Source organism: Balaenoptera ricei, chromosome 11, assembly GCF_028023285.1.
Source record: "Balaenoptera ricei isolate mBalRic1 chromosome 11, mBalRic1.hap2, whole genome shotgun sequence".
Lineage (NCBI taxonomy): Eukaryota > Metazoa > Chordata > Mammalia > Artiodactyla > Balaenopteridae > Balaenoptera > Balaenoptera ricei.
This window is the reverse complement of record NC_082649.1, coordinates 24,178,477-24,206,294: the sequence shown is the minus strand read 5'-3', so window position 1 is coordinate 24,206,294 and position 27,818 is coordinate 24,178,477. Positions and strand designations below refer to the sequence as shown.

Here is a 27,818-nt window from a genome sequence, read left to right as displayed (position 1 = left end):
TCAAAAACATACACTAAATTTCACTGGAGAAGAGAGGCATTTGTTATACAGTCCTAATTTTTAAAATCATAAATGACTGTTGTGAAATGATTTTTTTTCTATTTTAAAAATTTGAGTAGTTGTTTATCATAAACACCTTATGTAAAATGCTTTTATTGTATTGATTGAGATGGTCATATGAATTTTCCTCCCTCATCTCTTCATGCATTGAGTTGTATGAATGGAAACTAGGTATTGCTTGGTTAAGGTTTTTTTGTTTTTGTTTTTGTTTTTGTTTTTTTTGGCCATGGTGTGCAGCATGCGGGATCTTAGTTCCCTGACCAGGGATCGAACCCATGCCCCTTGCAGTGGAAGCACGGAGTCCTAACCACTGGACCACCAGGGAATTCCTGATTAAGTTTTACATTATTTAGTCAATTCTGGTTTAGGTTTGCTAATATTTTTAAGTTTTTTTTTTCTTGCATCTATGTTCGTGAGGGAAATTGTTTTATAATCTTCCTTTCTCAAATTGTCCTTGCCTCTAAATCCTCTCCTGAAACATAATGTAGACATATGATTGTGCAGTACGTGGAATTCTCAATAGACTCTCTGCATAAAAAGAAATTAGATCTGAAGCAATTGTGAAAAATGTTAACATCTGACAAAGCTAGGCACTGGGTACATAGGTATTCATTATATTATTCTCTATTAATATTTCAAATGCTGAAAATATTTCATGATAAAAATCTAAAAGAAGGGACTTCCCTGGTGGCGCAGCGGTTAAGAATCCGCCTGCCAACGCAGGGGACACAGGTTTGAGCCCTGCTCCAGGAAGATCCCACATGCTGCGGGGCAACTAAGCTCATGCACCACAACTACTGAGCCTGTGCCCTAGTGCCTGCAAACCACAACTACTGAGCCCATATGCCACGACTACTGAAGCCCACGTGCCTATAGCCCATGCTCCGCAACAAGAGAAGCCACCACAATGAGAAGCCCATGCACCACAATGAAGAGTAGCCCCTGCTCACAGCAACTAGAGAAAGCTCGCACGCAGCAACGAAGACCCAGTGCAGCCAAAAATAAATAAATAAATAAATAATAAATTAAAAAAAAAAAAAAACTAAAAGAAAACAGAGTGCTACTAGGCACCAGTCAGAATAGCTAAAATTAAAAAGACTGACAATACCAAGTGCTGACAAGGGTGTGGAGCAACTGGAACTCTCATACACTGCTGGTGGGAATGTCAAATGTTACAGCGACTCTGGAAAATGGTTTGGTACTTCATTATAAACATAAACATAGAATTACCATAAGACTCAGCCATTTTACTCTTAGATATTTACCCCAAAGAAAGGAAAACGTATGTCCACACAACGATTCATATACAAAATGTTCATGGCAGCTCTATTCATAATATCTTTTAAAAGATTGGAAATAGCACAAATATCCATCAACAGGTAAATGGATAAACAAATTATGGTACATCCACACAATGGAATACTACTCATCAATAAGAAGGAATTAACTACTGACACATGCAACAACATGGATGAATCTCAAAAAACATGCTGAGCAAAAAAAGCAAGATGCAAAAGGATACATACTGTATGATTCCACTCATGTGGAAGTTTAGAAAGACAAATCATCTAGAGTGACAGAAAGAGGATCAGTGGTTGCCTGGGAAGGGACACAGTGGAACTTTTTAGGGTAATAATATCTTTTATACCTTGATTGTGATAGTGCTTACACTATCATTTGTCAAAACTTATCAAAATGTACACTTAAAATTGGTTCTTTGATTATATGTAAAGTATACTTTAATAAAACTGATTTTTAAAAATTATTTATTTAAAAAAAATTGTCCTTGCCTGGCTTTTGTAGCAAGGTTATATTAATCTCGTGAAGTAAGTTGAGAAACTTTTCCTGTTTTCTGACCACTAGAATAATGTTTTTTTGGCGGGGGGTGCTGCATTGGGTCTTCATTGCTGCGCAGGAGCTTTTTCTCTAGTTGTGGTGAGCAGGGGCTACTCTTTGTTGTGGTGTGCGGGCTTCTCATTGCGGTGGCTTCTCTTGTTGCGGAGCACGGGCTCTAGGTCTGAGGGCTTCAGTAGTGGCAGCATGCAGGCTCAGTAGTCGTGGCGCACAGGCTTATTTACTCCTCGGCATGCGGGATCTTCCCGGACCAGGGATCGAACCCATGTCCTCTGCATTGGCAGGTAGATTCTTAACCACTGCACCACCAGGGAAGTCCCTAGAATAATTTTTATATGACTGGAATGATCTCTGTTTTGAAGATTTCATAACTATCTGGGCTTGATGATGTTTTTGGTGCTTAAATTTTGAACATCTGATTCAATTTCTTTAATGGTTATAGGTATATCAGGCTGCTAATTTTTTCTTGAGTCAGTTTTGGTCATATATTTTTCTAGAAAATTATTCATCTTATCAAAGTTTGCAATCTAAATATCTAATGTATCAGACATTACATTCCCTATAAATTACTTTTTTTGTGTGTATGTGTATGCCTTTTCTTTTTCTGTTTTACCAGTCTGGTCAGAGATTTTTAATATAAGTAGTCTCTGTAAATATGTATTTGTTTTCTGCTCTATTATTTCTTTGTTTTCTAGTTCATTAATTTCTAAAAGTATCTTTATTATCTTCTTCCTAAATTTTGGGGGATACTCTGTGCACTTTTTCTAATTTCTTGAAACGTCTGTTCAACTCATTTTTTTTCAAACTTTCTTTCCTAATCCTCACATTTACTTTCTTCCATGAATTGTTTTAGCTACATCCCACAGTTTAGTTAGGCAGTGTTTTCACTGTCATTCAGTTCAAAAAAAAATTTTTTTTTTTTTTTTGGCCATGCCGAGTGGCTTGTGGGATCTTAGTTCCCCGAACCAGGCCCCGCCGAGTCCTAACTGCTGGACCACCAGGAAATTCCCAGTTCAAAATATTTTAAATTCCATTATATTTTCTTTTGACATTTGAATTATATAGAAGTAAGTTTTTTTTTTTTTTTTAATAAATTTTATTTTTATTTATTTATTTATTTTTGGCTGTGTTGGGTCTTCGTTTCTGTGCGAGGGCTTTCTCTAGTTGCGGCGAGCGGGGGCCACTCTTCATCACGGTGCGCGGGCCTTTCACTGCCGCGGCCTCTGTTGTTGCGGAGCACAGGCTCCAGACGCGCAGGCTCAGCAGTTGTGGCTCACGGGCCCAGTTGCTCCACGGCATGTGGGATCTTCCCAGACCAGGGCTCGAACCCATGTCCCCTGCATTGGCAGGCAGATTCTCAACCACTGCACCACCAGGGAAGCCCTAGAAGTAAGTTTTTAAAGTTTACAAATACAGGGACTTCCCTAGTGGTCCAGTGGTCAGGGCTCCGTGCTCCCAATGTAGGGGGCCCGGGTTCAATCCGTGGTCAGGGAACTAGATCCCACATGCATGTCGCTGCTAAAGATCTGCATGCTGCAATGAAGATCCCGCACCGCAACTAAGACCTGGCGCAGCCAAAATAAATATAAATAAATAAATAAATAATTTTAAAAGTTTACAAATACATTAGAAATGCATTTTTAAATTTTCCAAATGTATGATAAATATTCTTTGTTATTCTTTTACACTGTCATGGATTTTGGTCAGCAATTGTGTTCTAAATGATTTTGATGATTTTTTCTAAACCTCTCTCTGTGTACCTGAAAACAATGGATATTTTCTAATTATTCTAATATTCTACATAATTCCATTACATCAAGCTTCTTAATTGTCTGCTTTTACTCTTTTATATCTTTAGTAATTATGTGCTTGTTTGATTTATCAGTTTCTGAGAGATGTGAGTTAAAGTCTTCCTCTAATATTGTAGATTAAATTTTTTTTAAAAAAAGGATCCTTGCACAGAGTGTCCGTGGGCACCCAGGACCACCCAGGAGTGGTCCCAGCCAGCCAGCCTGGCAGAGTTAGGGAAGGCTTCTCAGTGGGGTGGGGGGGGTGATCAGTCCCCAGAGGAAAAGGAGAGCACTTTGCCAGCCTTGGCTCATTCTCCCACTCAAAGAGAAATGGGGGAGAAAGAGGGTGAGAGATGGGGTGGGGGAAAGAGGTGTCCTGATGGGGAAGGGTGGGAGGGACAATGTGGAGAAAGATGGGAAAGCAGAAAGAGATGTGGAGACAGATGGGGGAAGAGAAAGAGAAATATGGAGAGAGAGGGTGTCTGTCACATGGAAGGTGCTCGCTAAATATTTGTTGAATGAATGAATTAGTGAATAAGCAGACGTTTGCGTGCGCGTGCACATTAGCCTGTGTACATGGATGTGTGTGTGCATGTGTGTGTGAGATGTTTAGAGAGATGCAGCATGTAGATAGAAAGATAGGGAAGAAACAAGTCATATTAATAAAGATGGTGAGACAAAAAATAGAGTTGTGGACAGAGATATATGAGAGATAAGGAGAGAGGTAAGGGAAAGAGAGATCAGAGAAGATGAAGATAGGATGTCTAGCACATGGAAGGCACTCAGTAAAGGCATAGTTGAATAGATGGATGAGCCCTGATGCTCAGATAGGGAGGCGTGGAATGGATATTGAGAAGAAACCCACTATCCATCGGAGAAGCAATTGTCCTAGTTTCATCCTGAGATGATGAGGGCCTTAACTAGCAGTGAGAATCAAAAGGCAGAGAAAGATACTTAGATATCTCAGAGGCAGAATGGATAGCACTTGGGGTTTGTTTGGATGGGGGAATGGAGGGAGAAGGCAGAATAGGATAAGTCCCAGGATTTTGCTTTGAGTGACTGGGTAGATTGTTTCCATTCACTGGGGTGGGGAATATAGAAGGCTGACCTGGTTTGGGTAGACACTGATGATTTTGAAATGCCTGTGGAACATTCTGGAGGAGATGTCTAGAGGGAAGTTAGATAATCTGGACTCAGATCTCAGAAAGAGGTCTGAGGTAAAGGTACAAATTTAGATGGAGATATAGACTGGGGACTCGACAGAGACTAGCAGTAGTTAAAACTGCGGCTATGGACTTCCCTGGTGGTGCAGTGGTTAAGAATCCATCTGCCAATGCAGGGGACATGGGTTCGAGCCCTGGTCCGGGAAGATCCCACATGCTGCGGAACAACTAAGCCCGTGTGCCACAACTACTGAGCCTGCGCTCTAGAGCCTGCGAGTCACAACTACTGAGCCCGCGTGCCACAACTACTGAAACCTGCACGCCTAAAGCCGGTGGTCTGCAACAAGAGAGGCCACCGCAATGAGACGCCCGTGCACCGCAATGAAGAGTAGCCCCCGCTCACCGCAACTAGTGAAAGTCCGCACAGCAACGAAGACCCAACACAGCCAAAAATACATGCATACATACATACATACATAAATGTATTTATTTAAAAAAAACACAAAACTGTGGCTATGACAGAATTGCCTAGGTAAGCCCATAGTATATGCTCAGTTGAATGAAAGTAAGAGAAACATCCCGGAAGTCTTCCAAAAGGAGAATGGTGTGAAAGCACATGTGGGGGGTACAGGAGTTGGGAGGGACTCAGGTCTGATTGCTTTTATGTCCCTGTGAAAGAAGAGGTAAGATGGAGAAAAGATCCAAGGTATAGGTCATGTAGAGTCAAGGTGATGGATGGAGTGGACAAGGTGAAGGAACTGTGAAATTAGTGTATTTAAAAGTAATTTGCGGGCTTCCCTGGTGGCACAGTGGTTGAGAATCTGCCTGCCAATGCAGGTGACACGGGTTTGAGCCCTGGTCTGGGAAGATCCCACATGCCGCGGAGCGACTAGGCCCGTGAGCCACAACTACTGAGCCTGCGCGTCTGGAGCCTGTGCTCCGCAACACGAGAGGCCGCGATAGTGAGAGGCCCGCGCACCGCGATGAAGAGTGGCCCCCACTTGCCGCAACTAGAGAAAGCCCTCGCACAGAAACGAAGACCCAACACAGCCATAAATAAATAAATAAATTAATTAATTAATTAATTAATTAAAAAAAAAGAAGACCTAAAAAAAATACACTTAAAAAAAAAAAGTAATTTGCAAGTTGTGTGCAAGAATGTTCATAGGAGATGTACTCATAATATCAAACCAATAGAAATAATCCAATTGTATACCATCAGGTGAATGGATAAACAAACTGTGGTACATCCATATAATGAAATACCACTCAGCAACAAAAAGGAACAAGCCACTGACACCTGGAACAACATAGATGAATTTCACAGACATTATGCAGAATGAAGGAAGCCAGATACAGTAGTGTATACTATATGATTCCATTTGTATGAAGTTCAAGAACAGATTAAACTAATCTATAGGGGTATAAATCAGTAGTTGCTCCTGGGAGGGGGAGGGGATTGACCAAAGAGGGGCATAGGAGAGTTTCCTGGGGTGGTGGAAATGATCTGTATCTCAATTGCAGTGCTGTTTACATGGGTGTATATATTTGCCAGAGGTCATCAAACTGTACACTTAAGATCTATGTACTTTACTATATATATATATATATATATATATATATATATATTTACATCTGTATATAATGTCGTATACATGGACATTAAATCTTCCAGAGAGATGGCAGAGATTGAAATAGAGAGGAAGCTGGAGAGTCGGGCGTCTGCTCTTGGTGAATGTGAGGGAGTTGGACAATGACAGCAAGAAGGAGAGGCCAAAGGAGGTGGGGTGAACCTCAGAGGAGTCATGGTCAGAGGGTGAAAGTATAGCCTGAGAACCGTTAATTAGTTGAAAAATATTTATAAGGACTCAGCTGGAGGAGAAGTCACCCAAGTCTCACCCTTGCCAACACATAGAGGAGGAAACACCAGGTGAGATGGGATCACTTGTGCTGGGATTCCAGAATCTCTTCTGTTTTTTTCACTCCTTTTCCTGCTCTAAGCTCTAAGTTGGGAGTTTGTTGGCCCTGACCACCCTCAAGGCAGCCCACAGCTGGATGTTAAAGCAATCAGACCAGAGACGTGTGTACATCCATTTCACAACTTTCCTACTTGTTGCCTTTCTTCTTGAGTACCTGGTAAAAGTTTCTTTTGAAAAGTTACATCCTTGAGTTTGCTGAGAGGATTAGCACAGCAGTTCCCATCCCACAGGTTAAAGTTCCCTAGAGAGTCTCAGATTTATTGAAAGGGTCCTTGAATCCACACATACACCAGGATTTATTCTAGATGGACTTTAAAAAAAGCCAAGTACTGTCTTCATAATCCACAACAGTTTTGGATGTTGGAAATCTTAGGTGGACAAAAGAGGTTGAAAGAGCAAAACACCTTTGAGTTCAGGCCCAGCTATAATCTTGGTCATTCTAGCCCAGGACTGGGGAGGAGATAAAGCCTAACACACACTGACCCTCCACTACAGTGGAGTCTGAAAACTGACAGATGCTACTCCCATTTTACAGATATGTAAGTAGGGGAACCATGATTCCTATTTACGTTGACTTGGCTTCTAAGCTGCATTGCCCTGGGACATGGAGTAGTGCCATGTGATTAATTATATGCCCTGTGAAATATGGAGTTTTATCCTCAGGCCAGTTGCCCATTCCAGCCCCTCACCCCCACTCCACTGGTGGTGATCTTCCCTCCCTCCCCAAACCATGGGGTTCTCACAGTTGAGTACAAGAGACAATTTGCTCCACATTGACCCTTTGGGGATGGGGATGGGGCGTTGATAGGACAAGGCAAGGTAAGGGACAGGGCAGAAGCTGGAATTAAGGCCCAGTTGAGAAAAGCCACATATTGGTGCCTCAGGCCTCCCTCTTCTCTGTGACCACCAGGGGGCAGCCCTTGCCTTGCCATGGCACCTGATTTCCACACCCTCTGGTTAGATGGCCCTGAGGAGGCAGCCACTCCACTAAAAGAGAATGGCTGAGTCAGTCCTTCCCAGATTGTGAGGTACCGTGCTTGTCTAGGTGGTTCAGAGAGGTTCAATAATTTGTTCAAGATTATGTAACTAGTTTGTAGGGGAGCTGATCACAGCCTGACTTCAAGCCAGCATTCTTAACCATAAAATTACTACTTCTCCAAAAATGCTCCAGATCACTGCAGTGGAGATTAGGACTGCACGATCTATGGCTGTATTGTGAAAACAGCGAGAAACTCGGACAGAAAGAAAGAATATGTACTGATATAAAAGGAGCCAGAGGGAAAATGTGTGGCGAGGGCTGGGCGGGCTTCACCCAGCATATTACACATCATCCTCTATTCTCTGTGCTGTGTTATCTCATGTAGGTGTGTAATACGCATGCAAGAGTGTGTTGCATACTCTTGTACTAATCCCTGCATAACCTGGGAGTTACGTGTAACATAGTGGTATAACATAATGTGTATTTCATTTGGGTCTGTCAAAATGCATTTCATGTAATGGAGGCACTTTGTGATTTCTCAATGTTAGCTAAATAATGAATAAAATAAAAAATGAGTGAATTGACCAGTGGGTGATAAATCTGTGCAGAACACACCTGGTAAAGCAGACCTCTGCAAGAGGTGTATTCCTTTAACAGGGATCTGAATGTGAATGAATCCAAACTTCCCCATCAGTGGCACTCACTCTGCCAATCCACCCAAGTCAACACATCCTAAGTGAAACAGGGTGATTGCTACGCAAATGCAGCTTCCAGACAAAGTCCCTGGCAACTCCCTGCCGCCACCAATCAGCTGACTTCTGCTAATCCTCTCACTTATAGAATTTCTAGAGCAGCCCTGGGGGAGGGCCGGACTCGAAGGAAGGGAATAGATGGGGTGGACCTGGGCACTATTGAGCCAAGGGGAGGGGAAGTAGGTTAGCTCTGAGCCCAGAAAGGCTCTTGGAGGCTAATTCTTGGTAAAGGGTTGGTCTTCTTGAACCTCAAAAAATAGGGGAACCACATCCTGGTCTCACCCGTCCACCCACCCACCCTAGCATTACCGGCCATCTAAGCCCCACCCTCCCCCTCAAACACTTAGGCAACATGCCCACATGCTGCCCCCACCTCCTAACGACCCAGATATCACCGTCAGCAGCATCCTCTTTCCTCAGGGAGGTGTGCATCTGATGCCCGAGGCCCTAGGGAGTTGAGGTCCTTTGTAAGTGATGTGTGAGTCCTGTGTGTCACAGGAAGCTCCCCACCCCCATCCAGTGACCAAAGTCCTGGTCAAAACTAGTGGGTTGTTTTCCTCCACCCAGACCTCACTGCTCATGTCCCCCTCGTCAACAGGAACACCCTTTGACATGGCCCGAATGCTGTTGCTCATCTTCATCACGGTCCATCCAGGTGACAGGGGTTTCTCCCAGGACCCTGAGGGGTGTGGGGCTGGGAGGATGGAGGATGGGGGAGGCTGGACATAGATGTCCCGGGGGAGCAGACTGGGTGGGGGCTGAAAGCAGGGGGTCCCTCCATAAAGCTGATACCCAGTGGGCTTCCCCAGTTCGCAGTTCCCTCCCTGTCACCAGCTGGGAAGGTCATTCTCCAGCTTCCATCCCAGAACTCTTCCTTCCCAGCCACGTTCCTAACAAGATAAAGTTTAAAGAACCAGTAAAAAAAGGGCTTGAAGGAAGGAAGGGCTTGAAGGAAGGGGTCAAATCTTTTTAAGGGGTCAGTTTTAATTCGATGAGTTTAATAAACTTATTAAACAAGGCTTATTATCTAGGGTCTAGATATAATTAGGAGTTTAGGAGATCTAATTAAATCTAAGTTAAGTTTCTTAATGAAACTGATTTTAATTGTCATACATATTCATTAACTAAAGGCAGTGTGGATTCCAGACCAGCATCAGCATCAGCGGGGACCTAGGGCAAATTCTCAGGACCCACTCCAGACCCACTGAATAAAAAATTCTGGGAGTGGAGTCTGGGAGTGGGGCCTGTTTTAACAAGCCCTCCAGGTGATTCCAACGTGCTCTCAAGTTTGAGAATCACTGAAATAGAAGAATGATTAGTAAATTTCATTAACTAGAGAATTTAATCAAGAATTTTAATAATTGGTTTAATTCATCAATTTAGGTAAGTTAAATAGGGATCCCAAGCAATTATAGCCATGTCTTCACCTGGAGATTTAATTAGTTAATGCTCTTTAACAAAAAAAAACCAAAGTAGCAAGGATGGTATGCTACAGAATGCTATTAGTACTAAGATAATACCTGGAATAATATAATTAATGCTATTAGTTAACTAGGCAGCCACATTCATGAATGAGCTTCACTTTCACTGTGACAAGTTAAATTTCAGCAAAATGTTACTAGTGAACGGAACTGGAGAATGATGGGAGAGGGTGAGGGTGAGAGTTGGTATGGGAAAGAATTTGAAAAACAATTTAATAAGCAATGTTAAGAAATTAGATTGGTAAAGAGGAAAGGATTAATGAGACATCTAAAGTGCTCATCCCTCTGGGCCCTCTGTGGGTGGGGTACAGCAGGGATAGTCTACTGCAAGCTCTCTTGTCCTTTCTCTTTGGAGTAATTGGGGAGGCGTTTCTCTGGGTCTTCTCTCTGCCCCCAGGATCCTGTGCTCTCTGGGTGTCCCAGCCCCCTGAGATCCGTACCCAGGAGGGCACCCCTGCCTTCCTGCCCTGTTCCTTCAATGCCAGCCAAGGGAAATTGGCCATTGGTTCTGTCACGTGGTACCAGGACAAAGTGGCCCCAGGGAAGGAGGTGAGGAATGAGACCTCAGAGTTCAGGGGCCGCCTGGCCCCTCTTCCCTCTTCCCGCTTCCTCTGTGACCACCAGGCTGAGCTGCACATCTGGGACACCCGAGCCCGTGACGCCGGAGTCTACGTGTGCAGGGTGGAGGTGCTGGGCCTGGGTGTCGGAACAGGGAATGGGACTCTGCTGGTGGTGGAGAAAGGTGAGGTGCTGGGAAGCTGTGCCTCCTTGGCCGGAGGCCCCACTCTCCCTGGTAGTCGAGTTGAGAGTCCTTCCCTGAGGCCCGCTGTCCTCCCTAAGCCTGTGCACGCTCCTTCCCAGGGTCTCCTTTCCTAAGCCCTTCTCCCCCTCCCCATCCCCGCCCACATGCAGGACCTCCTCAGCTAGCGGCCGGCACAGTCTTCCTCCTTCGGGCTGGGTTCTATGCCTTCAGCTTTCTCTCAGTGGCCATGGGCAGCACCATCTATTACCAGGGCAAATGTGAGTAGTGGAGCCGGGACAATGGGCGCAGAGATGGGAGGGGCACTGAGAGGGCTGGAGCAGGCGGAGACAGAGACCAAGAAGAGAAGGAGGGCTGCAGCACTGAGCTACTCCTGTGGCCTCTCCACCAGGCCACTGTCACATGGGAACACACTGCCACTCCTTGGATGGCCTCTGATGAGTGATTTCAGACCCCAGTGATCCCAAGTTCTTCAAGAGACCCCCCAATAAATCCCTCTCTGCCCCACCATTAACTCCTTTTGTGTATTTCCTGCTCTATCTCTAGATGCCCCAATGTGCCCTGTTCTGGGTTCTCCCAACTCTTACTCTCCCTTCTACCAATTCTGGTCTGGAAAGGTCCAAGGAGGGAGCTTCCCAGGATTGTGCCTAGAGTCCCCTCCCACCATCATCCTGAGACTCAACACACCTCCTTCTCCCACCCAGGAGGCTAAGGCCCTTTGTTCTGAGAAAAGTGGAATATCAGACATGATTAGTTCTACTTCTCAATGGCCCACAGACAAATGCTCTTTTCTGGCCTTCAGGGGAGCTTGGGTCCCTAAACACTCTTCTTCACCCAGTGAATCCCAGGTGGGTAAGAATGGGTGGGAGAGTAAGTTGCTTAGGTTTTGATGGTGGCCCTGTTGAGCTGGGGCTTGAGGTGGATGGAGAAGCCTGAGACACAGAGGGTGGCGAGACCATGGTCTTTACTGGGTGAACCACAGGATGGCCCTGACCACCCGCCTGGGTTGGACGAGGTGTCTGGAGGTGCTCAGATGGGTTTGTTCTTGGCAATGCAGGCGTAGTCCGTGCTGGGGTCCTCCTTGCTGCCTTCCCTTTCTTGGTTGCCGGGGCCAGGTCCCTCCCGTTCAGGCAGCCTCAGCAGGGACGCATAGTGGGGCTCCTGTTTCGAGAGCTGGGCCTGGGGCCGGGGCGGAGGGTGCTGACAGGAGGTCCCCAGGAGCCTCCCTCCCCTGACACTCCCCTCTGAGTTCTTGCTGCCCCCCCGCCCCACTTTCTTACCTCATTGCCTCTATTTGCGCGTTCTCTCCCTCTCTCTCTCTTTCCGTCTCTCTCTCTTGTCCTTTTCTCTTTGTGTCTCTCTTACTCTCTCACTCTCCCCCTCTATCACTCTTAATCTCCTTCTCTTACTTTTTCTCTTGATTTCTCTCGTTTTCCCTGTGTCTCTCTCATTCTCTCTCTGATTTTTCCCTCTCACTTTTGTCCCTATCTCCCTCATTTCTTCCCCTCTCTCTCCTTTCTGTCTTATTTCTTCTTTCCATCTCTACTCCTTTCCTTTCCTCTCTTCTTCTCATCCCTTATTTCCCTCTTTCTGCTTCTCTCTTACTTCCTCTGTCTCTCTGTCTCTCCTGCTCCTGTTTCTCCCTCTTCTCCTGCCCCCCGACCTCAGTCCCCTCTTGTTGCCCCATCACGCACTTCCCTGCCCCAGACTCACCCAGCTCCTCTCCAGCCTCCTCACTGGAAGAAAAGAAGAAGCTCAGCTCGGCCCTTGCCTCCCTTGTGCCACCTCCCAGCCCTCCTCGCTCACTCCCCACCCCCCCAGCAGGTGTTTCCTCACTTGCCAACCTCCCTGTGGTTCCCACAGCCAAAAGCCAAGGTCTCTCTCTTTGGACACTCTCCCCTCCCCTCTCCCACCCAACTTCTGCCCCCTTCCTCAGGGAGGAGGGGCGAGTCAGGGTTGATGGGGGCGTCTGGGAGCACAGTAGGAAAGGGTGTGTGTTGGGCGGCACAGGGTGCTGCCTGGGGGTGAGGGGCGAGGGGGTACGAGGGAGGTGAGGGTGGGGCTCACCTCTCCCACGGAGCCGACACAGGCAGATGGACAGAACGACCATAGCGAGGGGCAGGAGCACCCCCAGCCCTAGGCCCCCATATAGGTAAGGGTATATCCCTGCAGGGAAAAGGGGTGAGTGTCAGAGGGCCCATTTCTCTCTTCAGCTTACCCCATCCTCCTCGTTGGTCGGGGATCTCAGCTCCTTTCTCCAACAGTTTTAGAGGCAGAAAATCATTCTCTCAGAGGTTCTTCACCCCAGACTGTGTTCCGTCACCTCCTCCCAGAGGTGGCCATCCCTCATCAGTGACCTTGCTCGTCCCCGAGACCACTCGCCCCTCAGAAACCTCCCACCACCACTGCTGCCCTCTCTGGGCCTCCCCATGAAGTCCCTTGTCCCCTGCACTGGCTGGCCCCGAGAGACCCTGGCCACCTACCCACGACCCGCGCACACACGGCTTTTTATCCACTGTTCCCTGTGCACCACAACCCTCCCTGGGCGGAGGGTTACCTTACCGTTTGCCTCACAAGCTTTCATTAGGTTGGGGACTGAAGACTAGCCTGCAGGTTGGGAAACCTAGCGCTGCTCTTCCAGGCTAAATGGCCTGGGGTGAGTCACGTGCCCCAAGTTCCTCATCTGTAAAGTCCGGGGCCTCTGTTACAATCGTTTCCCAGACTGAGGAGCCTTAGCTATGTGCCAACCCTGAACTGGGCTCTTTCTATTTGTCACCACTAATCCCCATAACAATGTAGGGTATTATGGTGCCCATTTCCTTGGTGAAGGACCTGAGACTCGAGGCTGGACTCCGACAAGGACGTCCAGCCCAGAAGTGGCAGAGCTGGGGTTCAAGGCCAGCTCTGTCCAGCTCCAGAGCCCACTCTGTTTCTCCAACCCTAGGCTGACCAACTGGTTCATAGGGGCCTCTCCAGCACTGGATAGTTCTAGTTTCCGGTGAGGGGGCTGAGGCAGGAGCTGGGGTCCGGAGGGTGTGTGGGGACGGGTGGGAAAATAGGGAAGGTGGTGTCCAGCGCCACCTGGCAGCTACGGCCGCTCCCTCAGCCCCAGAGCAACTCAGGAAAGGGGAGCCCCCACTTGGCTGGTGTGGAGAGCCGCTTCCCTTGGGCAGATACTGCTGGGGCTGAAGTGGGACATGGAGGAGTGTCTGGGGCCCATAACTTCCCCTCAGGCACTTCCTGCCCTACAACCACTGGTTCCTGTTTGAGGGCAAAGAGGGGGCTGCTGACTTCATCCAGAGCCAGATGCGGTGACCAGGGTGTAGAAACTGAGACCATCCTGGGTTCAAGAGGAAGGCTGGGATGTGGGGGGTGGAAGGTGGGGAGGAGGGCCTGCGGTGGCCATGACGGGGAGTGGCGGCAGAAGTGGATTGTTTAAATTTCTCTGGGGAGCGCAGACAGAGGCCAGACAGAGGATTCCCTCAGGGCCCAGGGAACCTCAAAGCCATATTCTCCCTTCCTTCATCTTAGACTCACCTCACTCTCGGGGTGACTGTCCCCTCCCTGGGTTTCCTTCATGGGGGTTCCCTGCTCTCGCCCGGCTTACCTAGAGTCTGTGGCCAGACTCCAGACTGACCGGAGCTGCCTGGGTAAAGTGTTGCCACCTCAGACATTCCTGCCCCTCCTCTGGTTTAACTTCTCCCCCAGCCTGGGTGCCTCCTAGCATTGTTAGGAGAGGAAGTTAGGCTTTGAGGGTTAGGGTTACAACATCTTTTCCTTTCAGACTCCTAGGACTATAATTCAGCCTGTGATCCCTGTCAGCTCCAGCCATCCTATTGATCCTGCAAGTCATCAGTGATCATATACCTTCTAGGTGCCTTCCCTGATTCACTTTTCCCAATTACACTGTGTCGCTGAGAGCTCATGATCCTGGTATGTGTGGACACACACTCCAGCTCCCAAGGCAGACTGGGAGTTCTGGTGGATTTGGGTAACTCTCCTGGTATTCTGGGGCTGTATCTAACAGGGCACTTGGCTGACTGATTAACAAACAGGAGAGTCAGAGACAGCCAGACTAGATCGACATGAGCACTGCTGATAGATCTAGGACAGAAAGTTGATGACAAGTTGGTGTTGGGAGAAGAGGTGTGGGCAATCCAGATGGCCTTCCTGCAGGGAGCAGCATTCTGATATTGAGCACAAAAGTAAGGGTGGTAGTCCAAGGACCTGGATGAAGGCCTCATAGTGGCACTGTGATGGAGAGGGAGATAACTGCTGGAGGATGGCACACCTAGTCCTTGAGGAGGGTGAAGACGTGGGAGCTCATGTGGAAGCAAGGACTGAAGAGGAGATCTGGTGCCTGGGCCCATAAGCATTTGCATTTCCTTCTCCAGATCGAGAAATTTTCTGCTACTTCCTTCCCTTCCCCCATCCACAGTGTTCCCATGCAGGACAGTAGGAAAATATTGTTTCAAAATGTTTTATTATTAAAACATTCAAACAGAAAAAAATTGAAAGAATTGTACAGTGAACCTATCCCTACCACCTAGATTCTACAATTAATATTCTTCTATATATTTGCTTTATCATATATCTATCAATCCATCTCATTTTTTGATACCTTTCAAAGTTGCAAACCTCAGTACATTTTACCTCTAAACCCTTTACCATGCTTATCATTGACTCAAGTTCAGTATTTGTTTCCCTATTCTTTTTTGGGGGGAGTGAGGAAGGTAAGATTTACATACCCTGAAATGGACAAATCTGAAGTCAGTGCTCACTTTTTAAACTGTCTTGTGGTTAACGGCATGGAGCCAGACTGCCTGCGTTCAAATCCTGTCTCTGCTACTACTGTGTGACCTTCCACAAGTTCTTTAACTTCTCTGTGCCTCAGTTACCTCTTAGAGTTTTTTGGGGGTTTTTAAAATAAATTTATTTATTTTATTTATTTATTTTTGGCTGCACTGGGTCTCCATTGCTGCGCTCAGGCTTTCTCTGGTTGCGGCGAGTGGGGGCTACTCTTTGTTGCGGTGCGCCGGCTTCTCAATACGGTGGCTTCTCTTTGCTATGGAGCCCGTGATTCTTAACCACTGTGCCACCAGGGAAGTCCCTCTCTTAGAATTTTTATCAGGATTAAAAGCATTATTATAGGACTTCCCTGGAGGTCCAGTGGTTAAGAATCCACGCTTCCACTGCAGGGGGCACGGGTTTGATCTCTGGTTGGGGAAATAAGATCCCGCATGCTGCGCCGTGTGGCCAAAAAGAAAGGAATAAAGGAAGGAAGGAAGGAAGGAAGAAAGAAAGAAAGAGAGAAGGAAGGAAGGAAAGAAAGAAAAAGGAAGGAAGAAAGAAAGAGCATTATTATATATAAAGTGTGTAGATTAGTGACAGGCACATACCAAATGCTATCTGGATATTAGCTATGTTGTTATTATTATTATTATTACCTGAACACACAGAGTTATCAAGAAGGGGAAGTGATCTGGGACCACCTCCAACTTTCTTGACCTGGTTTTTCCTCCCTTCAACTCCTACTGCTCTGCCTACTATACCATTCATTTGGTCCTTACTGCTTTGTTTCGCTTACTCATTCATCCTTTTGTCCTTTCTTCACTTAACACTTAGTCAGCATCTACTAAATGGATGGAGCTCATTCTAGACTGTGAAGCTCTTTGGGGGTGGATGCCTCATCGCTCTCCTGTCTACACTCTGTGTAGCAAGGGAGGTAATGCTCTATTTCCATCCCTCCTCAGTGAGTCAATAGTCAGTGGTGAGGCTGAGGCCCCCTTCAGCTGCCATCACCGTGGATTGGCTTAACTCTGCCTTTCTCACCTAGCTCTGGGTGCTTGGAGGCAGCAAGGGAATGGGAGGAGGAGGTCAGTCCAATGTGGGGACAGGTTCTTCTTAGGAACCTAGACATCCATCCCTGAAGATTCCAGTTCTCGTCCTCCTATTCCAGCCCTTGACCTCAGGGATATGGATGCAGCCCTCCCTCCAGCACCCACCTCTGGGGTGCAGAAGAATGCAGACCAGGGACTTCCCTGATGGCATGGTGGTTAAGAATCCACCTGCCAATGAAGGGAACACGGGTTCAATTCCTGGTCCACGAAGATCCCACATGCCGCGGAGCAACTAAGCCTGTGTGCCACAACTACTGAGCCTGCGTTCTAGAGCCTGCGAGCCCGCGTGCCACAACTACTGAAGCCCGCGTGCCTAGATCCCGTGCTCCGCAACAAGAGAAGCCACTGCAATGAGAAGCCCGTGCACCGCAACGAAGAGTAGTTCCTGCTCACTGCAACTAGAGAAAGCCCGTGCGCAGCAACGAAGACCCAGTGCAGCCAAAATAAAAAAATAAATTAATCAATTAATTTTAAAAAAATGAAGAAGAATGCAGACCACACTAGCTATCTGGAGTTCTGTGTTCTCATTGTAGCTGCCTGACTTTCTGCAAGCTAGTTTCCCTCTCTGGGCCTCAGTTTCCCTTCCCACTGAGTCAGAAGATCTCTAAGGCCCCCTCCAGCTCTACCCTGAAAGCCTGTCTCTTCACCTCAACTCCCTCCCCAGTTCAGAGAACCCAGGCATCCAGCTGCCCCACCCTAGCTCTGGGTAAACAGGAAGCAGGGTGAGGGGAGCAGGGGTGTTCGGAAAGTCCCAGCCAGGTGTGTGGGTCTACAGGGAGGGGGTGGCCCCACCCCTGAGGTATGAAAGCCCCCCTGCCCTGGCCCTGGCTCAGTCTCAATGGGGGCACTGGGGCTGGAGTGCCGGGGTAGGAGGCCCCAGGGGAAGGGATGCCTCCTGCTGGCTGTCGCAGGAGCCACTTCCTTGGTGACCCTCCTGCTGGCTGTGCCTATCACTGTTCTGGCTGTGCTGGCCTTGGTGCCCCAGGAGCAGGGAGGACTGGTGAGTGGCTGCCACAAATCCTCCAAGGGCCGTATATTGCTGATGCTCACTCACCTCTGGCTATGCCTCTTGCCTCCTCCTGCTCAGCTGGCTTGGCTGTCCCCCAGTGGGGATGTCTTCTCTGTCTCTTTGCTGGTTCTCTTTCCACGTTCCTGTGATGCTGTTGTGCCCTGATGTCACCAAGCCCCTTTCTGGTTGTCTGTATGTCTCTTCTCCTCTTCCCAAGACATACTTGGGCCTCTGTCTCTCTGCCCAAGTACAGATGCCTTGCTTGCTCTCCATTCCAGGGAGGTGTGTTTTGAGGCTGGGGCTGGCGGGAGAAACCCCAAGTCTGGAGCTTGCATCTATGTTGGGAATGGGAGGGGTGGGGTTGGCATCAGCTAAGACTGAACTCTGGGCCCTGTGACCCCACCCACTCAGGTAACAGGGACCGCTGACCCAGGCGCCCAAGCACAGGCCCATCAGCGATTTGGTAAGAGCCGACCATCTCCCCCTCCCCTGCTTCTGCCCCTCAGGGACTCCCAGCTCCCATCCATCTGCATCCCCAGATACTCTCTTCCTTCAGGAATCCAGGTGCCCCATCCCTGGGCCCTGGCGCCTTGTCCTCTCAAGGTGACTACACGTGGGTGGCCGCCCTGCCCCCAACCGTGGACTCTTCGCCCCTTCCAGAGTCCGGGGAGCTGCCGGTGGAGGAGGAGGCAGAAACAGATCTCAGCCCCAGGCTCCCGGCTGCCCACCTCATTGGTAAGGATCTCATAGACCTGAAGAGTCCAAGGGTGCCAGTTCTGCTCGCCCACAGTTAGGGTCCCTTTGCTCTGTTACTGCCGTGCTGGGTTGCCCACCTGCTTCGCCGCTTCTATCGTACGCACTCTTCTGCTCGTCCAGCATTCTAGCTTCTCGCTTTCCCCCCGCGCCGGAGGAGGCAAAACCCGGCCTGGATCTCCCCACCACAGCGCTCCGTACCGCACACCAAGGTGCCCTCAGTCCCAACTCGTACTCATTGCAGAGGGAGCGCCATCACCCCGCTCCCCCAGCCCGGCTGGACTCCTGCAGTGGGTTAAAAGCCCCAACTGTCCCTCATGCCCACCCTCCCAGAAGTCCCGGGCCTGGATCACTCCTTTCAGGATCGGATTTCCGAGAGCCAACTGGCCCGTTTCTCCGCAGGCGCTTGGACCAGGGGGCAGGGGCTAGGCTGGGAGGCGAAGAAAGAAGAGGCTTTTCTGAGGAGCGGGACGCAGTTCTCGGGCGCCGAGGGGCTGGCCCTCCCGCAGGACGGCCTCTATTACCTCTACTGTCACGTCGGCTACCGGGGCCGGGCGCCCCCTCCCGGCGGGGACCCCCTGGACCGCTCGGTCACGCTGCTCAGCCGGCTGTACCGGGCGGGGGGCGCCTATGGATCGGGGAGTCCCGAGCTGCTGCTCGAGGGCGCGGAGACCGTGACCCCAGTCTTGGACCCCGCCCGGAGGCACGAGTACGGGCCCCTCTGGTACACGAGCGTGGGGTTCGGTGGCCTGGTGCAGCTCCGGAGGGGCGAGAGAGTGTACGTCAATATCAGTCACCCCGATATGGTGGACTACAGGAGAGGAAAGACCTTCTTTGGGGCGGTGATGGTGGGGTGAGGGCTACCCGCGTCCCTAAAACGACTACTGCATGGTGGGAGTATGTGAACGAATCAGCCTAGATATTGGGGACCCAGACACCAGGGACCCCATGGCCTTGGCGAAAATGTAGAAGACTGTTTAGAAACTGATTTTGAGCCTGGTGAAAATAAAGAATGTAAAACTTTAGTGCTGCCGGTACAGATGCTGAGATGCTAATGTGTCTTCATTCAGGGTGGGTACACAAATGTTGGTTAAATAGGCTCTCTATTTTTCTGGTCGCTTGAAGCAATTCATAACACCTGGCGTGGCCTCTGTTCCCTGGGATGGGGATCTGTGGGTCCCACCCACCCCTGCCTCTGACTGGCCTTGCCCCAGCATTAGCCCATTTGGAGGGTAGAAGGAAAGGGCTCTCCACAAACCCCAGAGCATCTCCAAGCAACCTGATTCTCAAGGCCACATGGTCCCCGCAGACTCAACACTGCACTCTTCTCTCTTGGGTCCCTCCCGGTAGTGATAGGGGTCATTACCGGGGAAGGCAAGCACCACTCAGAAAGGCCCAGCCAGCAGAGTAAACCTGAATAGGGTTGATAATGAAGCACAGAGGGGACAGCGTTTCTGCCCTGCTAGCTGCCTGAAGGCCCTGTTAGCCACAGTTGACTCTTCTCCAAGGGAAGACCCACAGCTCGGGGAGCGGGGGAGTGGGGGTGGGGACCGGGGCATGAAGGGAGGAGGCTGAAGGAGTTGGGAGGGTGGTTGAGAAAGAGAGATGGGGTGGGGATAGTGCCCGAGGACACCAGGGAGAACCTGGGGAGGAGGGGGAGGAGGAAAAACTGATGTCACCTGGCCCTGTCCAGGGTGGGATGGAAGGTCCTCACCCCTCAGTCACACTTCAGGTCCCCTTTCCATAAGTGGGCAAGTGTCAGGGCCCCAGAGTGAGTAACAGCAGCCCCTTCACTCCATGACCGACTTTCAGCCCTGAGCTAGAGGAGGCCGAGGAGGATCCAAGGCTCTATCTAGGTTACCCCAGTGGGTCACCCCACATCTGCGGCACACCGCACAGTTTTCCCCCTGCCTGGCAACGCTAGCAGGAAGGAAAGCCCAACTTCAGAGCCCAGTGAGGGCTGCCACTCTCTGAGTCTTCATTTCTGATTCCATATTTGTCTTTGACTCTGTGTCCAGAAGCGCCTTCCTGGAGGGGTGGAATGCATTTCTCTTTCCACTTCACCCACCTCCCATCCCTCTCCTCATCATTCGCCGAGAAAATCAGGGAGACCAAGCTGGCATGGGGGGTGGGTCCTTCACCTACATCTTATTCCTTGTTTTTTATTTTCTTCCTCCTCTTCAATTCCATCCACTGAGAGATGGAAGCGGGTAGAAGACTGGGGGCTGGGAAAAGGGAGAAAGCCAGAATTCACCAAGTGCTCCGCTAGGTGCTCTGTTGTAGAGTTTAGGTCTTCTGTTCTCACAGGGCCCCGTGTGTGGTGGGCGTTCCTACTTCTCTTTGATAGACGAGGTTCAGTGACTGGTTCAGGTTGCACAGTTAGGACTGCGCTGGCACGGGGAGGGGCGTGGGGCGGGATCAGGTGGTTTGGAGCCCAGGTGCCTGACTGTCTGGAAGTCCCTTGGCTGTGATTCAGGTACCTGAGAATTTGGCCGCTCCCCGGGTCTTTCGCTCAGGCCGCAACAGCCGGAAATCTCATCTGAGCTGCAGGACTTCCCCCGCTTGGATAGGAATTCCCAGAGTTGGAAATTCCAGTGCCCTGAGGGAGAGTTAATTAAGTTCAGGTTCCTTTCTTGGGGGAGGGGCATATTCAGCTGGGCTTTGTTTTATGTAGGGTCTCCTGAGCCCCAGCAGTCCAAGGAGTGAGGTGCAGGGATCTTAAGCCCTGTGGAGAAAGAACTTCAGGGAGCCACGTCTCACCCCCAAGGAGAGGCCAATGAAGAATTAATTCCCAGGAAGACGCCATATTTCTTTTCTAAGCACACTTTATTTCTCGCCACTGACCAGTAGGGCGGTTACAGACACGACTCCCCTGGGGAGCAGAGGTTCAGTGATGTAGCGACAAGTCAGTCACCAAATCAGCATTATTTAGGCAACTTGATCAGATAAATATTTTTTAAAAACATAAGCAAAAGGAGACACAGAGGCCAGGAGGCAGGGTGGGAATGACCTACAGTTCAGCTCCGTTTTCACAGAAAACACATCTGAGCCAAGGCAGCCTCTACATTGGGTCTCCCAGGACACCTTGACCTCCTGAATAAATACATTCATTAGTAAATAAATAAATAATAAATAAATAATAAATAATCACAAGTGCAAACATAAATAGAGGGAACTGGCCCCGTTGGGGTGCGGCTGGGCTCCGCATCTCAGGGAAGTCTGGAAACATTGGAAGAAAGGGAGGCCTGAAGTCCACTCATGTCAAGTTCTGGGTGAGATCTTCTTAAGGAGTGTTCTGAAGTGTTCCAGTCAGAACCCAAGTTCCCCTGGCCCCCACATTCTGGCTGTCCCAGGTTGCATCCAGGAATCCAAACACGAGGACCCCAGTGAGTTCCAGAGCCCCAGTTCCAATTCTTGGTGGTGGTCAGTGCCCCATTGTCCAGGCCACACTTCCCTGCATCCCTGATTTCTAAGTGTTGTTGTTGTTTAAAGTTCTAAGCTTGGAGCCCAGCCCTGAGCCCCTAATTCTCTTTCTAAACCAGAAGGGGATGAGGGGGTCTGAAGGAGTAAATAATAAAGTAATTGAGGTGGGAGAGGATGGATGTCCTGCCCCCTCACAGGGCAATGATCCCAAAGTAGACCTGCCCAGACTCAGCAAAGTCCAGATAGTCGGGCAGGTTGATCTCAGCACTGAGTCGATCACCCTTCTCCAGCTGGAAGACCCCTCCCAGGTAGATGGGCTCATACCAGGGCTTGGCCTCAGCCCCCTCTGGCGTCTCCCTCTGGCAAGGGCTCTTGATGGCAGAGAGGAGGTTGACCTTGGTCTGGTAGGAGACAGCGATGCGGCTGATGGTGTGGGTGAGGAACAAGTGGGTGGAAGGGCAGCCTTGGCCCCTGAAGAGGACCTGGGAGTAGATGAGGTACAGCCCGTCTGTCGGCACCACCAGCTGGTTGTCTTCCAGCTTCACGCTGTTGGCCAGGAGGGTGTTGGCATATGTGTTCAGCCACCGGAGCTGCCCCTGAGCACTGAGGTTGGCTGGAGGGAGGGAGAAAAAGAGGGAGGGGTGAGTCACTGTGACCCTGTCAGTTCCACTCTCCACATCCTGGCCCTCAAGTTCTGCCCACCCCCCCCCCACATCCGGTTCCTGTCCCCTCTGTCTGTCTTCCCACATCCCATCTGGCCATGAGGTTCTGAGTATCCCCCTCAAGTTCTAAGTATCCTCCACCCTCCCCTTGAGCTCAGTGAGACCTTCTCACCCTGTCTCCAAGGTCTGTCTACCCTCAGCCTGGCTTCAGCTGCCAAATCCTACCCCTCTCCATCCCATCTGCTTCTTCATCCCCCAGACACATCCTCAGAACTCTTACCTACAACATGGGCTACGGGCTTGTTACTTGAGGTTTCAGAAGATGATCCTGAGGAGGAAAGAGAAAAGAAGAAGGTGAGAGACCCTTAAGCTTCCCAGAAAATATCCCACTACTTTGACCTCCTTTCCTCCTTCCCCCAAACCCAAACTCCAAATTTCCCCTACTGCTTCCATCCCAGGACTAACCCCTACCCCCACCCAAGCCCAGAATTAGGAGAGAGGCTTTGGAGACACTTACTGAGTGTCTGAGCCAGAGGGCTGATGATGGAGTAGCCAGTTGGGAACTGTTGGGAGAAGAAGGAGGATTAGTATCAAAGCAAGTCACCCCTGAAGGAGAAACAGCCGGCTGCTTCTCTAGCTTGTACTCTCTGCCCTGATGTGTCTCGTTTTCTCTCCCCATTCATCCATTTTTTTCATTCATCCATGCATTTAACAGTTCTTGCATTGAGTTCCTTCCGTGTGCCAGACACCCTTAGCTTCATCTTTCCTAGCTCTCTTTCATACCTGCTGTATCTCCTTCTGTCTCACCACCTTTATCCAGATGACTTGTTTTCTTCCCCATCTTTCTACCCATATCCCTTATCTGTCTACACATCTCTCTTTATATCTAAATCCCTGCTTACTCATTCATTCATTCGACAAATATTTAGAGAGCAACGCCCATGCGCCAGGCACCCTATTTCTCCATCCTTCCTTCTCTTCCCCCATCTCTCTCCACGTCTCCTTCTGCCTCCCCATCTTTCTCCACTATTTGCCTCCCCAAGCCTCCCCATCAGCACACCTCTTTCCCCCACCCCATATCTCGCCATTTTTCCTCTCCCATTTCTCTCTGGGTGAGAGAATGAGCCAAGGCTGGCCAGGGACTCACCTCTTCCCTCTGGGGGCCGATTACCCCGAAGTGCAGCAGGCAGAAGAGCGTGGTGGCTCCTGCGACCAGGAAGAAGGAGAAGAGGCTGAGACACAAGCACCTTCTGGAACCCTGGGAGCCCCCTGCCGTCTTGGAGAGCGCCTCCTCTGCCAGCTCCACATCCCGGATCATGCTTTCAGTGCTCATGCTGTCTTTTTCTGAAGGGCTCAAGTCCAGCTGGGAGACGGTAGAGCCCTGTGGCAGGCTGTGTTAGAGGGAGTGAGTCGTCTGGCTGCCTGTCGGGGTGGGGGTGTGTGGTCTGGGAGGTTATTTCCAGGGGGGTCTGGAGTTGCTTGTCTCTCTCCTGGCTGGTCCCCTGGTGTCCTCGCTCTGGGAGCTTCTGCTGGCTGGGTGTGCAAACAGCTGCATTTATACGCTCTGGGGTGAGAGGAGGGCGGGGAAAGGCTCTCATTCAACCAGCGGAAAACTTCCTTGGTGGAGAAACCCATGAGCTCATCTGGAGGAAGCGGTAGCGGGTCCTACACCTTCTGTCTCGGTTTCTTCTCCATCACGGGGGCGGGGGTTTGGAAAGTTGGGGACACCCAGGCATCAAGGATACTTCCTACCCTACCCACCCGGATTCTGAGGGGGGCTCCCTGGGCCAGTTACTGCTGTAGATGTAGGACCCTGGAGGCTGGACCCCATTTCCCCTCTGCCCCCCAGTTCCCACTGTTTCCATTTCTTTGGGGGATGAGTTCTGTGGCCGATTTCCTTCTGATTTCCAGACCGGACTCAGGTAACGGTAGAACTAGAAATGGGAGGGGCTTCAGAAAGCTGAGTCCTTAATGGAGAGAAAACTTGGGGGAAACTGTGCTGGGTCCTGAGATGTGTGTTTGGGTCCCTGGGGGCAAGAGGAGCTGGAGGAAGGGAAGCTTGAGGCTCTGCAAGGGCTGGGGGAGGATGGCAGGGACAAGCCTGGGACAGCCCCAGAGGAGTGAAAGAGACGCTGGGAATTCACGAACCCCACCACGGCAGGCCTTCTCCTTTCACTCTGACCGGGGACTCACCAAAACTCTGGTGCTGGTTTCAGTCTTGGCTTCCAAGGGCATGTGATGCCCCAATTTTTGCATGAAGACCCCACCCTTCAGAGTCCCTGTGTGTGGCCATGTATCTGCAAAGAATTCCCTGCTCCCTCCAGTTTCCTGGAGACAGCCCTGGCCCTCAGAGCCCCTGCCCATGACCATGTCTCCTGAAATGTCCCCTATGTTTTCCAGTCCCCCAGCCTTGGAGGCTCTCCCACTCCTCGGGGCCCTGGCATGGCCACGTCTTCCAGGGGGCCTCATGCTCCTCCTCCACAGTCCCAAACAAACACCCTTCAGTGTGGTCACTGCTCCTCAGAAGCCTCCTGTAACCCCCATTCCTCAGGGGTTCCCTGACCTCCCCTTCTCCAGACTTTGGACCTGCATCTTTCCTTTGTCTTCTCAGCTTATCCTCTGGTCTCCTCTCACCCCTGTGAGGCCACCATATTTCACCAGAGCCCCTTAGGCCTTTCTGTATGCCCACAGCTCCTGTCCCTCTGATTCCTGTCCTCCCTCCATTCCTTAGAGACATCTGGGGAATTCTCCCCTCCCAGACAGACAGATACAGGCAGACAGCATTTCAGAGAAAAGAGGTTTATTGGGCTTCATCAAGGGTCAGATATCTCCTCGTGGGGTGTCCAGTCAAGCAATGGCTGGCTCTTAAGAGCCTTTCACTTCCTTCCAGAGCCCCTTGGTCCCTCAGACCCACTCTTTTTCTCTCTTGCTAGGTCATCCTTGTGCCCACGCCCTCTCACTCTTCATCTCTTGGGTGTATTATCTCTTTCTTCTGCCGTCCCCCTTCTCTCCATCCTCCATAAATAAATAATTTAAATTTTTTTCCCTTCATAAATAACCCCCCTCCCTGCCCCCAGTCATCCACCCAAGCTCCCTCATGTGTCAGCTCCCCTTCCATGTCCAGGGCAAGGCCCCCTAGACGGGCAGGGCAGAGGAAGGGCTCTGGGCGGGCATTTCCAGGCAGGCTTGAAGTCCTCAGCCGAGCATCCGGGGTGGTTCAGGAAGGTGTGGCCCCCTGGGGTGCCTAGAATTCCTTCTTTGGAAGCTCCAGGTGCCGAGAACGGGGGAAGACTTGAGACTGATGGAACGGTCAAAGGAGAGGTGTGGTGACCCCTGAAGTGGTCAGAATGGAGGCAAAATGGGGAGAAGGCCTTGAAACCAAATTTTTTCTTTCTGGATTTTTCTATAGAGCAAAGGCTCCGAAGAAGACACTACTGGGGCTGAGGAGCAGGTGGGAGATGCCATCTGTGTGAGTGGATAGCTGGTCTCCCCGAGTGAGCAGGAACACAGCCCCCTGGTACACTGAGCGCACCCAAGGTCCCTGTGGCCCTGGGCACACGGACTTCTGAGCGCTGAGGAGAGGCACGTGGAATGGGTACTGGGAGGAGAAGAGATGGACCTCGTGGGCCAGGTAGAGAGGGGTGGGGGTGGCCTTGGGGAAGCAGCCTTCCCCGGAGAAGACCACCTGGGAGTAGACAAAGTAGAGGCCACTGGTGGGGACCAGGAGGGAATTGTTGCTCAGAGAGAAGCCGTGGCGGAGGAAGGCACGATCCGTGTTTGCTCTCCAGCGCAGTGAGTCCTGGGTGCTGGGGTCTCCTAGGAAGAGCCAGAGGGGATGGCAGTCAAGGACCTGGGGGTCAGAGGTCTCAATCCCTGAGGAAGCAGGTGCTGGACTGAGTTCCTGGGGGATGGTTGGGAGGACAGAAGGGAGTGGGAGTGGGGGTGAGCTGGAGGGGATGCTTGGGTCCCTGAAGGGGGATGGGAGGAGGGCTGGGGGCTACATGTCTAAGAGGGCAGGTGAATGTTTACCAACAAGGTGAGCGGCAGGTTTGAAGGTGCCTCGGGTGAAGTGATTCGGGGGGTGCTGATGGGCAGGCTGTGCAGTTGAGGGTGGGAGGCCAACACCAGAGAGCCCCTAGGGGAGAACAGAGTCAGAGAGGTCCTCAGGCCCAAGGTCAGGCTGGGCTGCCCACACAGTCCCCATTGCCCTGCTGCCTCACCTGGGCCTCGCGCGGCAGGGCCAGCAGCAGTCCCAGAAGGAGGAGGAGTAGGGGGGTGCTGCACACCCTCAGGAGGTAGAGACGTCCAGGTGGTGTCATGGGGAGAACCTGCAGGGAGAGAGACAGTGAGCGGGGCGGGGCGCGATGCGGAAGACGGGCCTCCTGCCCGTGGAGACAGCCACCCTGAGAGACGGGGCGACAGACAGAGAAGGGGACAAGATGCAGTCAGGGAAACCCCAGGTGAGCAGGGGGAGAGAGAGAGAGAGGAACAGAGATGAGAAGGGAACAGAGAGGGATCAGAATGTGTGACACAGACAGAAAGAAAGAGATTGACAGATAAAGAGTCAGAGAGAGGGGAACAAACCAAAACCAAACCCACCAAGGCCACGGCCCAGGCCCAGGCCCAAGCAGGAGGTGCAGGAGGGGCCGAGGCCCAGGTGGAGGGACTGAACGCCCCGAGGGAAGGAGTCCACAGCCGGGGAAGCCCAAGGAGATGGGGTGGGAGAGTCTCACCTGCTGTGCGGGGCCCCTTGGCCGGGACGCCTGGGTCCCTTTATAGAGGAAGCGGCAGTGGCAGCGTGGCAGGCGGCGGGCGGGTTCTAGGCCGGGGCTGGGGCCCGGGGAAGCCCCCAGGGCTTAGAAGATGCTGCTGTTTCAGTCGAAGGCAGGAAAGGCTGAGGCCTAGGAGAGAACCGCAGGCTGGGGGCTCAGACGACTGAGTTCTGGGAAAGGGAGTGGGGTCAGGGGAACTGTGGGCTGGGAGGGCCAGGGAGCGGGGGTCAGGCTTAGGAGTTCCAGAGAAGGGACAGTAAATTCAGAGGAGGAGGAGAAGGGGAGCAGCTGGGGCGTGGGCTGGAGGCCCAGTTCCCTGAAGAGCAATTATGTATAACACCTCTGCACCCTTGGCTGATTACAGGCTTCTCTCTGTGCACATTTCCTCCTCTTGTACCCCTGTCCTTGTCCCAAAGACTCAAGTCACACTTGTCCCAGTATGTGCATTTTCCAGTTTGTCTGTCAGGTTTCATATCAAGAA

General features: G+C 50.7%; 5 protein-coding genes across 8 annotated transcripts; 2 read left to right on the top strand and 3 right to left on the bottom strand.

The window, feature by feature from the left end:
• Nucleotides 1–9,138: 9,138 nt before the first annotated feature.
• Nucleotides 9,139–11,256, top strand: NCR3 (natural cytotoxicity triggering receptor 3). The gene is made up of 4 exons (XM_059940731.1): nt 9,139–9,232; nt 10,456–10,800; nt 10,971–11,078; nt 11,210–11,256. The coding sequence occupies exons 1-4, from the start codon at nt 9,157–9,159 to the stop codon at nt 11,254–11,256; spliced, it is 576 nt and encodes a 191-aa protein (XP_059796714.1). The 5' UTR covers nt 9,139–9,156.
• Nucleotides 11,257–11,764: 508 nt separating this feature from the next.
• LST1 (leukocyte specific transcript 1) lies at nt 11,765–14,493 on the bottom strand. 2 transcript variants are annotated; one of them, XM_059940729.1, is made up of 4 exons: nt 14,426–14,493; nt 12,886–12,984; nt 12,532–12,554; nt 11,765–11,997 (listed from the first exon to the last, which is right to left on the bottom strand). In XM_059940729.1, the coding sequence occupies exons 1-4, from the start codon at nt 14,490–14,492 to the stop codon at nt 11,848–11,850; spliced, it is 339 nt and encodes a 112-aa protein (XP_059796712.1). In that variant the 5' UTR covers nt 14,493; the 3' UTR covers nt 11,765–11,847. The 2 variants fall into 2 exon arrangements, with proteins under 2 accessions (XP_059796712.1, XP_059796713.1); XM_059940730.1 differs by lacking the exon at nt 14,426–14,493 and adding an exon at nt 13,381–13,453.
• A 2,984-nt stretch (nt 14,494–17,477) lies between these two features.
• Nucleotides 17,478–19,505, top strand: LTB (lymphotoxin beta). 3 transcript variants are annotated; one of them, XM_059940726.1, is made up of 4 exons: nt 17,478–17,718; nt 18,139–18,190; nt 18,388–18,462; nt 18,883–19,505. In XM_059940726.1, the coding sequence occupies exons 1-4, from the start codon at nt 17,557–17,559 to the stop codon at nt 19,335–19,337; spliced, it is 744 nt and encodes a 247-aa protein (XP_059796709.1). In that variant the 5' UTR covers nt 17,478–17,556; the 3' UTR covers nt 19,338–19,505. The 3 variants fall into 3 exon arrangements, with proteins under 3 accessions (XP_059796709.1, XP_059796711.1, XP_059796710.1); XM_059940728.1 differs by having other exon boundaries at nt 18,284–18,462; nt 18,725–19,505; XM_059940727.1 differs by having other exon boundaries at nt 18,284–18,462; nt 18,883–19,002.
• Nucleotides 19,506–22,094: 2,589 nt separating this feature from the next.
• On the bottom strand, nt 22,095–23,898 carry TNF (tumor necrosis factor). The gene is made up of 4 exons (XM_059940725.1): nt 23,713–23,898; nt 23,083–23,128; nt 22,846–22,893; nt 22,095–22,516 (listed from the first exon to the last, which is right to left on the bottom strand). The coding sequence occupies exons 1-4, from the start codon at nt 23,896–23,898 to the stop codon at nt 22,095–22,097; spliced, it is 702 nt and encodes a 233-aa protein (XP_059796708.1).
• Nucleotides 23,899–25,920: 2,022 nt separating this feature from the next.
• Nucleotides 25,921–27,449, bottom strand: LTA (lymphotoxin alpha). The gene is made up of 4 exons (XM_059940724.1): nt 27,299–27,449; nt 26,786–26,893; nt 26,595–26,700; nt 25,921–26,381 (listed from the first exon to the last, which is right to left on the bottom strand). Exons 2-4 carry the CDS (start codon nt 26,882–26,884, stop codon nt 25,969–25,971), a joined length of 618 nt encoding a protein of 205 aa, XP_059796707.1. The 5' UTR covers nt 26,885–26,893; nt 27,299–27,449; the 3' UTR covers nt 25,921–25,968.
• Between the last annotated feature and the right edge of the window lie 369 nt (nt 27,450–27,818).